Consider the following 13,240-nt stretch of genomic DNA (forward strand, 5'->3'; position numbering starts at 1 on the left):
GTTGATGTCTTGCATATTTGACCTTATAACACAAATATGTCTTTTTTGTCTCACCTGAGTGAAGATCTTGATACTCATCAAACATTTGCTGGAACCTCTGCTGAACCTTGAAGGCGCGGATGGTGCTCAAGCCTTGAAGAGAGGAGGAAAGGTGGGAGAAAACAGGACTCCGAGCTATGGGAAATATACAAGGCAAAAAACCAGCTTAGCGAGGCATTTAACATTTTTAAGAGTTTTGACCAGATTTCTAAATACAATTATAGTGTCAGGGTACATTTAATACTAATAGTCTGAACTGTTCGGTTTTATTTTGCAGCGTATCAGTATGAGAAGTGAAAAATATGAATGTGTACTCTGTTATACTAACAATAATACAGGTGATGCCCCTGATTTTTAGCGTGATTTAAGGAAAGGTCGCCATTTAGCCGTCTTTTGTTTCAACTCATTAGACTTACAAACTCCTTAACAAAACCTAAATGCCTCCTTGAAGGATTCAAACAAAGCATTTGTTCTAAAAGATGATGCCACTTGTTAGTCAATGTGCATTTTGGCTCTCAGCTTTGAATGAAATAAAGGAACTAAAGCTTGATGTGGCCTAGTCATGACCACTTGACATTTTTTCCTATTATATGTGAAGTCATGAACTCTCATCTTTTGAGGAAACTGCGTGTGACCAAGGCATAGGCCACTGCCATCTTTAGCCTTTATGCTAATGATCTCTGCCTTTTTCAATAGCCTATTAGCATTCCTGTAGTCTGTGCTTTTATTTCTTCCCAATCCCACACCACAAAAAATAAATAAAAAATTACTGGTAGATTCTAGACGCTTGATGTCCCTGGAGGTCTGCAAGAAGTAGCATCGCAGAAACAGGAAGACAACAAGAAGAGGAACAACAGGAATAAGAATCCAGGGGATGATGACAGCAGCTACTGCAATCACTCCGATGACTTGCAGAAATACCTGGGAGAAAAGGAGAGGAGTAAGCACAGTAATAACTCAACAGCATCAGCGTCAAAAGCTCTGCTTCTGTTGTGTGGGCTACCGATGGGGCAGTGAGGCTTATTTGTTAGGGCTGAACAAGAAAAACCTTTCAGCTATATTTGTGTGAGACCATCTCAGGCACATAGTAAGGTAACAGCAGGTTGTGGGACTGAGCTTAAGTGACTCACAGTGTGAAAAGAAAACGATCGCAGCGCTAATTCTCACTTAGTAGCAGGTGAGAATTTACCACTTGGCCACTGCAGCTCATATCCCTGGCTCTCTAGGGTTTTCCCTTCAACACTTCTGGCCTGTAAGCCTCCCTGGCAGAGCAGCCAGCCAACGGGCATGGCCACAGTGACTGGCAGAGAGCTCTGGGAACCACACTGTGGGTGTCTGATACATCACACTCAAACCACACAGCCCTCAACAACACAGTGACTCATCACCCGTGTTAATGGCTCTGTGACACATCTAGACCAGGATACCAGAGCTGCCTAAACAGGATTGCAGGCAATGAGTCTGACGGTTATCAGAGCACCTACACCTGCATAACGTTTAGAAATAACCACCTCATAAAGACTCATTATGACTATTAATCTTAAAGATAAAATAATCTTACCTCAGCCTATATTGATGGTAATTATCAGGCACTCAAGTATCATGTGAGGTGGCATATAAAGTTTTATTATAGAGATATTAAAATTGACATCACACAATGACTCAACAATCTGAATAAGAAAACATAAATGTAAATAATATTACCTTTGATACTAATACATAATAATTGCTGATTGATATATTTAAGTTAAAGTGAGCTAGCAAGGGTCGTTGCCATCAGTTACTTTAATACTGATACTTTTATTAAAGATCGTATTAAACACCAGTTGAGAAAAAAAAGAAACTACTTTTGAGGAAAGGGTGCTGCCATAAAAAAAGAACAGCTCACATTTTTAAGATTTTTGTTATGTTCACTTTATTTAGAAAATTATATTACATTTCAAAAGGGAAATGTAATCTACTTCAATTACATTTTTTTTACATTAAAAGTGTTGGGATATATTTACCTTGATACAACACTCAAAATAAATTTGTCTGTCTCATTGTTTCTTCAATCACCATCAAGTAAACTTGAAGTGAGCCACCAAACTTGGCACTGTGCCGGTACATCTTAAGGTTCTCATCTATGTTGCATATGATGTATTCAGGTTACCTAGCAACCAGCTAGCAAAGGGTTAAAGTTTTGGTGTAATTTTTCTTTTGCAATGACAAGTTCTAATTTGTATCAGTAAATCTTAATTTATACATTATATATAAATATGCCATCAGGTTGCCTGGCAACCACCTAGCAATCGGCTACCATGACACCAGAAAAGCATAGTATTGATTTAATTTTGTGGCCAACAGCATAAACACAGCAAAACAATACTGTAGCACAGACATGTAGTAGTAAAACATAATACATTACTAAAGATTTAAGAAAACACAGTTTTTGGTTTGTTTCCTTACTTTTTATGTGTTAAGCATTTTCACCAAGGAGAAGTAATGTCTCCTCTTTTAATTCCGAGTACTTTTTTTCTATAATACTTTTTTTCTTTTAAATAATCCTGCACTTTTTATTTAACAAGGGCACATGACTTCTGTTAATAATGTCTCTTGTTTACCATTGTGGTCTTAATAATTTCCTTTACTTGAAGTACAGTGGGGCAAAAAAGTATTTAGTCAGCCACCGATTGTGCAAGTTCCCCCACCTAAAATGATGACAGAGGTCAGTAATTTGCACCAGAGGTACACTTCAACTGTGAGAGACAGAATGTGAAAAATAAATCCATGAATCCACATGGTAGGATTTGTAAAGAATTTATTCGTAAATCAGGGTGGAAAATAAGTATTTGGTCAATAACAAAAATACAACTCAATACTTTGTAACATAACCTTTGTTGGCAATAACAGAGCTCAAACGTTTACTATAGGTCTTTACCAGGTTTGCACACACAGTAGCTGGTATTTTGGCCCATTCCTCCATGCAGATCTTCTCGAGAGCAGTGATGTTCTGGGGTTGTCGCCGAGCAACACGGACTTTCAACTCCCGCCACAGATTTTCTATGGGGTTGAGGTCTGGAGACTGGCTAGGCCACTCCAGGACTTTCAAATGCTTCTTACGGAGCCACTCCTTTGTTGCCCGGGCGGTGTGTTTTGGATCATTGTCATGTTGGAAGACCCAGCCTCGTTTCATCTTCAAAGTTCTCACTGATGGAAGGAGGTTTTGGCTCAAAATCTCACGATACATGGCCCCATTCATTCTGTCCTTAACACGGATCAGTCGTCCTGTCCCCTTGGCAGAAAAACAGCCCCATAGCATGATGTTTCCACCCCCATGCTTCACAGTAGGTATGGTGTTCTTGGGATGCAACTCAGTATTCTTCTTCCTCCAAACACGATGAGTTGAGTTTATACCAAAAAGTTCTACTTTGGTTTCATCTGACCACATGACATTCTCCCAATCCTCTGCTGTATCATCCATGTGCTCTCTGGCAAACTTCAGACGGGCCTGGACATGCACTGGCTTCAGCAGCGGAACACGTCTGGCACTGCGGGATTTGATTCCCTGCCGTTGTAGTGTGTTACTGATGGTGACCTTTGTTACTTTGGTCCCAGCTCTCTGCAGGTCATTCACCAGGTCCCCCCGTGTGGTTCTGGGATCTTTGCTCACCGTTCTCATGATCATTTTGACCCCACGGGATGAGATCTTGCGTGGAGCCCCAGATCGAGGGAGATTATCAGTGGTCTTGTATGTCTTCCATTTTCTGATGATTGCTCCCACAGTTGATTTTTTCACACCAAGCTGCTTGCCTATTGTAGATTCACTCTTCCCAGTCTGGTGCAGGTCTACAATACTTTTCCTGGTGTCCTTCGAAAGCTCTTTGGTCTTGGCCATGGCGGAGTTTGGAGTCTGACTGTTTGAGGCTGTGGACAGGTGTCTTTTATACAGATGATGAGTTCAAACAGGTGCCATTCATACAGGTAACGGGTGGGGGACAGAAAAGCTTCTTACAGAAGACGTTACAGGTCTGTGAGAGCCAGAGATTTTCCTTGTTTGAGGTGACCAAATACTTATTTTCCACCCTGATTTACGAATAAATTCTTTACAAATCCTACCATGTGGATTCATGGATTTTTTTTTCACATTCTGTCTCTCACAGTTGAAGTGTACCTCTGGTGCAAATTACTGACCTCTGTCATCATTTAAGTGGGGGAACTTGCACAATCGGTGGCTGACTAAATACTTTTTTGCCCCACTGTATATCAACATTTCTTCCAGCCATTAATGTGGGTTGGAAGAACACTTCCTAACCGAAAGGCATACGTTGTGTTCGACTGAAACCTCACACCCTGAAATTAGATACATCCAAAAAGATGAATCCTAAAACGTGGAGATTAGGATCATACTGTTACCTTCAGTGGACTCAGACTAGCCCAGAGAGATGAAAATTTAATTTAGCACCTTAATTACGGATGTTATCTGCTACTTAAGCACACATTTAAGCATGATCACTTTCAGTGTAGTTTTATGATGAAAAGCCAGTCAATTCCATTTGCAGTTCAGATAAGAGGGAATTACTAGTCTAACCATTGCAGTAGTGGAGCCCACACAATCAAACAGTGAGTCGAAGCTACTGAGCACAACTGATCCCAAGAATTTCACAGTACATAAGTTTCAATCTTAGCCTTGATGGAAGGCTACCAGACTGCAAAGTGAGATGGTGGCACACAGGCCATTACCGCGTGTTATCCAGCCTTCCCTTGCGGGGATCAAATATTAACTGAACAAATGTCTTATCACCTACACTGTTTTTCTTTCACTACCCAGTTGATGACTGGTGAAACAGTGACACTGCTCATTCACATTTTGCTGGTTGGTTAATCTGAATTCTAATTGGGCCCATTTCAGCAGTGGCCACAAACGTCTGAGCCAGGCTGGCTTTATCTAACAGTGGGGTCATCTAAGGGGACCGTAGGAGGAACAGGAACCATTAGATACAAGCCTTGCCTCCTCCTGCTCCCCAGGGCCCGCTGTCGCCAAGGCCCTGTTTGATGTGATCCATTTGCGTGGTTTGGCGCTTATCGTGTCAGGATCGGGGACACCGTGGCCCCCACCCACACTACACACAGATGACTCTGATAAGTGAGCCTACAAGTATACACCTCACCCCCTCAGACCACATCCATATCTCCTATGAAACCACACAGGAACAGAAAACTCCCAAAGCCACATCCCGCTGCACATAAAAGTGGATAAAAGGATGAAAGGTTTTGTATACAAACTGTTTAAATAAAGAATTAGCTCTAATAGCTCTTTAGCGAGAAAAGAAAGCTACCGCACGCATGCGATTCAGTCATTCAGGCAAACTGGGCGCACTGCTGTGTCCAAAGACCATTCAGATCTCTGCTGACCCTAATTGCTTTATTTTCTCAATTATTCTATCAGCTCTTTGATGTCCAAATAAATGTAGAAAATTGGAGTTAATTGCTATATTTGTGTTCGGCAATGATAGCGACTGTTGTTCACCAGCTGAAAATAAACACTTCGCTTTAATTAAACATCCCTCCGGACAGACGGAATCATTATGCTTTTTACAACTCCCTTTTTCATCCTCCCTTTATTTACTGACAGTGTGCAATATTTGCCACTGGGAAAGAAGTGCAAACAAAACAGGAAATGAGGGGTGAGCGTGGTAAAGAAAAATTCTCAAAAGAAGTCCTCTGTCATCGTTGGAATTTTTTCTTCTTTTTTTTTTTTAAACTCCACACTTTTTCTGTGACTGAGCAGCACAATAAGTTGCAAGGGTCAGTGGTACTGAAACAAAACAGGGCCGTTCCACTTGGGCTCTGGAACAATACAAGTGACCCAATCCATTCTACTCTGTGTTTGGGCTTTATTTTAGCATTAAATGCCCAGATGCTGTGGCTTTTCTTTGGGTGAAATGACTGTGGACACCTCCTTCACATTTTCCCTTTCTGGGCCATTTTCACTTCATAAAGCTGCAGTCAATGTGTTTTGTGTGTGGTGAGGAAGGTCTGACACATACTGTGGTGGTCTCAGACGCTGTCTACATTGGTGGCTCAAGTAGTCCTAGGATTAGGCCTTTGTGTGCTGTGAAAAGGTAAAAGAAGTCACTTATTTGGGCTCAGTCAAGCTGCTGATTTCCAACCCCATTTTGGAAATAAGAGAAAGGCTTTGAAATGTGGTCTCCCCTCACTCTCTACTATAAATCACTAGTGTCCAGCAAATTCATTCAGCCTTTTTTTTCCCTCCTGAAAACAACACACACACACAAAAAACAACAATTCAGAAATACAAAAGTCAGCCTAGAATTCATTGTCCTCGTCATTCTGACGTGAGGTGAGATTCAAGATTAGATTGGGACTTTGTTGTGTCAGTTCCCAGGCTCAAAGGGCCCTGGGTCTGGCCTGCATTCTGAGTCAGACCAGCTGAGGTGCTGGACCACAGCATCATGGGAGACCACACATACTCACACGGGAAGCTTTTGCTGGCCGGTGCTCGCCATCAAATGACCATGTGTGGTATTGCTGAGTGGCCAGTTAAGCGCACACAAATACACACGCAGGGTCACATGATGATGTTTTCCTCTGTTTCGCTTTATTTTTCAGGGAGACAAGCATAGGTCAGTGATCCTAAGGCCGCCGCTCACCTTTCTGTGTCACAAAGGCACTGTCATAAAAACAATGCTCAAAGAGGGTTAATGGCACAGCCTATATATGTTTCCACTGGACCATCTTCTGTGTTTCTCAGGCTAACCTGTGTAATGCCTGGAGCCAGTGCAGTCTTTAGTCGCCAGCGTGGTAAAGAAGCAGAGAAAGCCAGGTGAAATCCCATCCTACAGCGTCCACGATTACGTCAGCAGTTCTCATATCCCACAAAGCCACTAAAGAGGCCTGATACACAATGTGCCACAATATAGAGACTCACACAACGATCCACCCGCCAGTGTTTCTTTAGACAATAGCTGTCTTTTCTCTGCACTTGTGTGCGTGTTCAGCCCTTCAGTGCTTGGTTTGTCTCTGTTTCTTTTTTTGCTCTTTCTCACACGCACACAAAAGGGTTTATTGCCGTAATTTGTTTATTCCCGTCTTTATAAGGAATTAGCGTTGGCAAGAGCAGGCTGGGTCACACTTAAGTCAGCTGGTGTCTTAGTGAAAACATCCGGACAAACTGAATTTTGACTGGATAAGCAGGGCTATAAATGCAGTGCAGGTCCCAACAGTTGGTGGTGCGACTTGGTCAAGAGCCTTCACACAAAAATCCGCTGAAAGACCCCTGTACTCACCCCCTATTGTCTTGGCCTCCTCCTCTGCCCTCTCTGTGAAAATAGAGGCAACCCAGGATTTAAAGGTCAAGTCCACACAAAAGCTGACAGTTCCCAAAGCCTGAGGTGTTTTTAATTGACATTTCTGTCTTTGTCCCCTGACCATAAAGATGGAAGAGAAAGAGGCTTTTTCCCCAATATACTAAATTACTACTAAATGAGACCTGTGAAAAATAGGGCTCTGGGGTGTAACCAGGTTCCCCCAGCTTGAGGGAATCCCCTTGTTAGGCAGGTTTGGGGGGCAGTGCTGAAGGGCTGTGAAGTGCTTACTCCACCATAGAAAGGAGGGGGGAGAGGCTAAGGCACAAATCCCCACACAGAAGCGGCCTCTCTCCATAGAAAGAGATAAACCAGTTAGGGCATTGTTTATGAAGTTTCACTTTATTCCCTTCTGACAACCATTTAGACAATAACTATGGGGAAACGTCCCTCCACGAATGAGCAACAATAGTGGAGATCAGCAGCTTTTCTCAACAGCTAATACTTTGATAAAAAAAAGAGTGAAAATCTTCCTTCCTGAAAGCATTAAAGGCTGCTCCGTGAAAGACACCTGCAAACAAGAGCAGAAAGCAGCACAAACAAAAGTGCTTTGTCCAAAGGATGCTACCTTTGTCCACTCTAACAATCACATCCCACTTTCAGCTACAGCAAAAGACTAATGCGCACATATCCAGTCTGATTTTGACATGGCCTGGTCTAGATTTTATTTCTTTTACATCAAGACACAGTTAGAAAAAAGAGGAAAGCAGGAGAAATTCAAGTAAAAGTGCACAGCTGAAACCCATCTGTGTTTTATGTCAGGACGTGGTCTACTCTCACTGTTGTTGGTTGGACCTATTGGCCCTCTACAAAAGTTATTATTTTACTTTAACCATTATTCACCTTATTATCAAAATGAGGGGAACTATAGCAGACAAAAAGCTTTTGTGCGTTTATTCTTTTGTGCTTTCAGCATTTAAGATGGCTTTTGTCTACTGTGAGATGGGTATCTGCCACAAACATCATTCAGGCATTGTGGAGGGGGGATTCATTTTCAGCGCGCCTTTGTTCTATTCTTTGGCCCGAACCAAGGAGCCACGCCTGCTCCTCTACCTCGAATTGTGCAGCGAACATTCCCTTCTTTGTGGCGCTAGGTGCATGAGCTGGCTCATCTCCGCAGGGTTTCGTGGGAGATGGCTGTCATGGTGGCAGGGTGGCATTTGGTAACCTAACCTGGGCTTGCATCAGGGTGGCCCTTGGCTAGCAGGTCAATAAGACCTGTTAAGCATTAAGCGAATTGGGCTAAGAGGCGAAAGTCCAGGTGTACTCCTGTAAACACTTCATGTCAGACTTTTTCTCTTTGCCACTCGACACAATATCCTCACTTCACCCTCTCCTGACATTTCCACTATTTTCCCTTCCACATCTGACCCATCATGTGGCTTTATTTCCTCTTTGGTCCCTTTCTCTCTTCCAATCACTTCCTTATTCTCCTTACACATTCTCTGAAGATGCCACTTCTGTTGTGCCACGCTGAGGGAGCCACACCCTCAGCCTATGTGCACACTTTTATTAAATCTGTGCAGGCGCTGGGCTGCGCTGGCGGGTAATCCTACAGTAATTGTTTCCAGATTAGGGGACCCGGACCACAAAGCAGGTTTAGCCAGGCATGAAATGGCCTCCCCATGCTGCTGCGCCAGCAACCAAACCTGCCGAGGTGAGACTCACCTGGATAAAGTCCACAAACGTCCATGGAAGCAGAGAGTCCAGGTAACCGATGTCCTTCGAAAACCTGTTGAGGATTCTTCCTGAGAAAAAGCACAACACAAAAGAACAGATTAAAAAAATATCTCTATAATAGAAACAGCATTTTTCTTATATTGCCAATATTGTTATGCCATTTGTACAACAATAATAGTGTACTTAAGCGAGCTGAAAAAATAAGCAATTCCTTGAATATTTATCATATTAAGTTTTTTACTGTTACAGGTTCAGATATGACATTCGGAGCAACAAATCTAAACCAAATGCAGATCTGCTTTATCCATTAACTACTCTGCATTCATAAAAACAATATTTTGTTAGTTTCAATTCCGTTCGTGTCTTTAGACTATTAAGCAACTGTTATCAGAGTCCCCTTAATAGAACAGAGGTTACATACAGTGTGATATCAAATGGAAAACACAGGCCTATCTAGATTAAACAATGAATCATTATTTATCTAGTGATTCATAAAGACTGTCCTACTCTTGGCTGAATACACGAGGGAACCTTTTGTTAGGGAACAAAAGGCCAACAGAAGCTGCGTACCTGCCTTTATGTTCTGACTGGCAGTGTCAGTGACGTTAATTGAGTTGCCTCCAATCTGCTCGGTCATTCATTATTTTGGCTAGTGCTCTGCAGGTGCTGTGGCAGCCCCTTATTGTTACTCCTTTAGTAACTTTGCTCCACTATTCTGATCCCACAGCACATAAGATTACACTCCAGCTGCTTTCACACACTGTGTACTGCAGGGTCACTGATAGCCAATCCCCAAAGCACACTTCCTTAAAGGCAGGCAAGACAGAAAGGCTTTTACTATCTCTGTCCCTGAAGGAAGACCCCTGGCTCTCAGAGGCAGACAACAGGTACCAGAGCAGCGGCAGCACTGCCACAGCTTGAACTCTTCTAAGGTCAAAAGACACAAACAATCTGCAGTGTGCCTAAAATACGGCCATGATGTTTGTTAATGTATTTAGGAGAGCAGCTGTATTCCACTATGACAAATGGCTATGCACACAGTAATATCTGTCTGACGACAATGTAAATAAAGCAGTACTCACAAAATGCAGGGTGCAACCCCTGATAGAGTTAAACAAACCAATACAGGCATGCAGATGAGTTTATCTAGGCTCACAGAATACACCATGGAATAGGGTGTGACTTGGTAAAAGAAAAGACAAAGGAAACACTGAGCAACATGGTGGCAGAATGTGGTGGCATGGCACTCTGGAGGCGTGGTGGAGCCATGGCACGGCTGACCTAAAACTTGCCTCCGAGCCTCTTAGTCAGTCCTACGGAGGTGGGCCCTGTAATCACCTCTCTCCACGGCCGTAAGCAGCTTACAGCTTTATCCAAAATGCCGCTCCTGCCTAAAAACATGCATGCAGACGAGGCCGGGCTCCCCATAACAGCCATTGCAAAAACCCAGCCAGAGCATTATTCCCCGCAACAACCCAGCAATGCTCCAAATCAGCACTGATTCAAAGTCAAGTGGCGTAAGCATGTTGTACACTTGGAGGCAGACTAATCTTATTCACAGTGTGAGTGCCCCTTTAGCATACAGACATCCCGAGGGGAGGGTTCAAGCAAGGGGGTAGAGCGCTTACTATACCAATGCAGAATTTCGCTGCTTTAGTCTGGAAATAAGGGGGGAGTACTTGTCAAACTGTGTTTGTGAAAGCTCCAATAATATTTTACGTAATTTTACTGTCTAAGCCATAGATGACCCAAATTCATGCATATCTGACAAACAATGCCAATAAGAAAAGGATAGGTTTCTCTGGGTTACATCATACAATGGTTAGAGGGTGCTAGAGCAGAGAACATCAGTCAGCTATCAGCTGTTTGACAAGCGGCTCAGTTAACACAGAGTTTCAGAGGGGATGAAGTAAAGAGCCTTCTCCATCCTGCACAGACTATAGAGGGGATACATTACAGTGATGCAGTTACACAAAGACATTCACTGCATGGAAATGCCTATGAGGTAAGATCGGTGTGGGACAATGGCTTCAATCACTCTGGGTGGTTGTCAACAATATCACCTATTGTGTGCAGAGGGGTATAGACGTTTCAGGATATCAGCAGCATTAGTATCAAACAATTTCTCATGCTTTAAGACTCCAGGGGTGATTTGCACCACTTTTCAGGCTCAGGAAATATCAAACCCTCCCAACTAAGGTGGCCTCTTAGGTGGAGATATTAGGTGAGAAGGGCCCCCAATCACACTTAAAGAAGTGGAACAGTGGGGTCCGGCTAGAGCGGGGCGTGTGGCAAATCGCTGTTCCCTGTAAACATCAAGATAAGGAGACGACTCAGAGCCGCTCCATGTGTGGGCCCCAGTGCAGTTGGAGGGGCCCTTCAGTGAGACAAGTGTGATAATGAAGAAATACTAGGGAGGGGGCTGCCAAGGCTGGAGGTGGCACGGCTCACCTGCACTTCCATGAAGGGCCCGGAGGCCTGGGGCAGCCTCCCACCGCCGGCGCCTTGCTGCCAATACTAATACATTCTAAATCCATTCTCTTCGCTCACACCGCCAGGCTCCTGCAATCTCCTCTCCTTCCCTTTCATGCAATTAAATAGTGGAAGTGCAGAGCGAGGGGGAGCCCTATCAGCCATACTGCACACACACACACGGCTCCATCTCCACATTCAATTTACACACTTCGATATCATCATCCTCTCTGCAGTACTTCCTTCACTTCACTCCTAACACTCTTGCATCCCAGACCTGAAATACAGACATTAAAAACATTGCCTCTGTGGACACAATTAGAATCTCACATCAGTGACTACAGAAGATCTAATGTTCACTGCGTCAACAGCAACACCCAGCTCTGAGATGGCCCACTATGCTGATGGGAGACAGGGCTGTGGATGTGTGTCTGTGCATGTGTTGACTGAAACTCCACTCCTCGACTGTGCTGATGAGCTGAAGCCCTGGCCTGCAGTCTCTGAGGGGATTAGCCCACTCAATGACACTAAATTACAGGGATCAACATCAGCTCAACACATCCACCGCTGTCTGTGCTGCTCTAAATGGATCACATTTGGATGAACAGCTGCAATAAGACTGTACACATTACTCAAACGGGGCAACATGAATATTTAAAGCCATTTAAAATAATAAAACGGAGGAAAAAGCTGCTTGTGGTTTCTGTCATCTCTAAAATTATCAAAGAGTACTGTCACAACGCGAAAAAGAGTTTTAATCACTGAAAGCACCAACTTGGAAATCAACTATGTCTGTGCAGCACAAAAGATAACACAGTCACAGATTTAAATGGCGCAGTGGTATTCAGTGGCAGATACAGAAGAGCCACAATACCTCTCCGTCAATCATAATTCACCACAGCTGTACTCCATTGTTATAAACCACATTCACAGAATAACAAATAAGACCTTTGTGCAGCGACGCTTGAAATGGTAACCTTTAACTCTGAGGACAGCTATCAAACACCGGGCCTGTTCAGCAGCAGCAGCAGCAGCAGCAGCAGCAGCAGCGCACCTATCACTTACACATGTAAACAGCTGTCAAATCCTTAACAACACATGTGCACACAGTTACAAATCACTCACACTTACGACAAGACAGTAGTGAATGTAAACGCTGTGATGGAAGTGGCAGGGTGTTTTTTTTTTAAAGAACAAAAGTGTTTAGACAGAAAGAAAACATTAGGAAGGGAAGAAGAGGAGCTGACAACAGCTGCTTTTGTCATGCTGCTTTTTTACTTGAGGTAATAAATTAATTAAAAATACATAACAAAAGAAGGGGGGGGGGGTAAAATATAAGTACGTTGAATTTATTTACACAGTGCAAATAAAAATACTGATATATATTTTCTTAATTTATTGCTGACTGAATGGAGGAAAAAGGAAACGCAGACTCCGGGATAGTTGTGTGTGTGTGTGTGTGTGTGTGTGTGTGTGTGTGTGTGTGTGTGTGTGTGTGTGTGTGTGTGTGTGTGTAAATCCAGTCAAACATAGTGTTGTTTGCCAGACTAGCAACCGAGCTGTAATGACTGGACTGGTCACACAATGGTTACTGATAGCAGCACAACAGCGATCAGATAGCAGTGTCTGTTAAGCCTCTCCTTTGCTGCGCTATTAAACAGATTATTACATTATTCAAAGTG

General features: G+C 43.2%; 1 protein-coding gene across 1 annotated transcript in view; it reads right to left on the bottom strand.

The window, feature by feature from the left end:
- LOC146556745 (ATP-binding cassette sub-family C member 4-like) overlaps positions 1–13,240 on the bottom strand; it is a 38,963-nt gene that overhangs the window by 14,549 nt on the left and 11,174 nt on the right. The window contains exons 21-23 of the mRNA XM_085248937.1: positions 9,075–9,154; positions 810–960; positions 55–174 (exon numbers count right to left, since the gene is read on the bottom strand). Coding sequence (XP_085105063.1) covers positions 55–174; positions 810–960; positions 9,075–9,154 — 351 coding nt within the window. The remainder of the gene's footprint in view (positions 1–54; positions 175–809; positions 961–9,074; positions 9,155–13,240) is intronic.

Source organism: Mchenga conophoros, linkage group LG16, assembly GCF_057382185.1.
Source record: "Mchenga conophoros isolate Kocher_MC1m ecotype Shallow Benthic linkage group LG16, M_conophoros_male_GT1.1, whole genome shotgun sequence".
Taxonomy (NCBI): Eukaryota; Metazoa; Chordata; class Actinopteri; order Cichliformes; family Cichlidae; genus Mchenga; species Mchenga conophoros.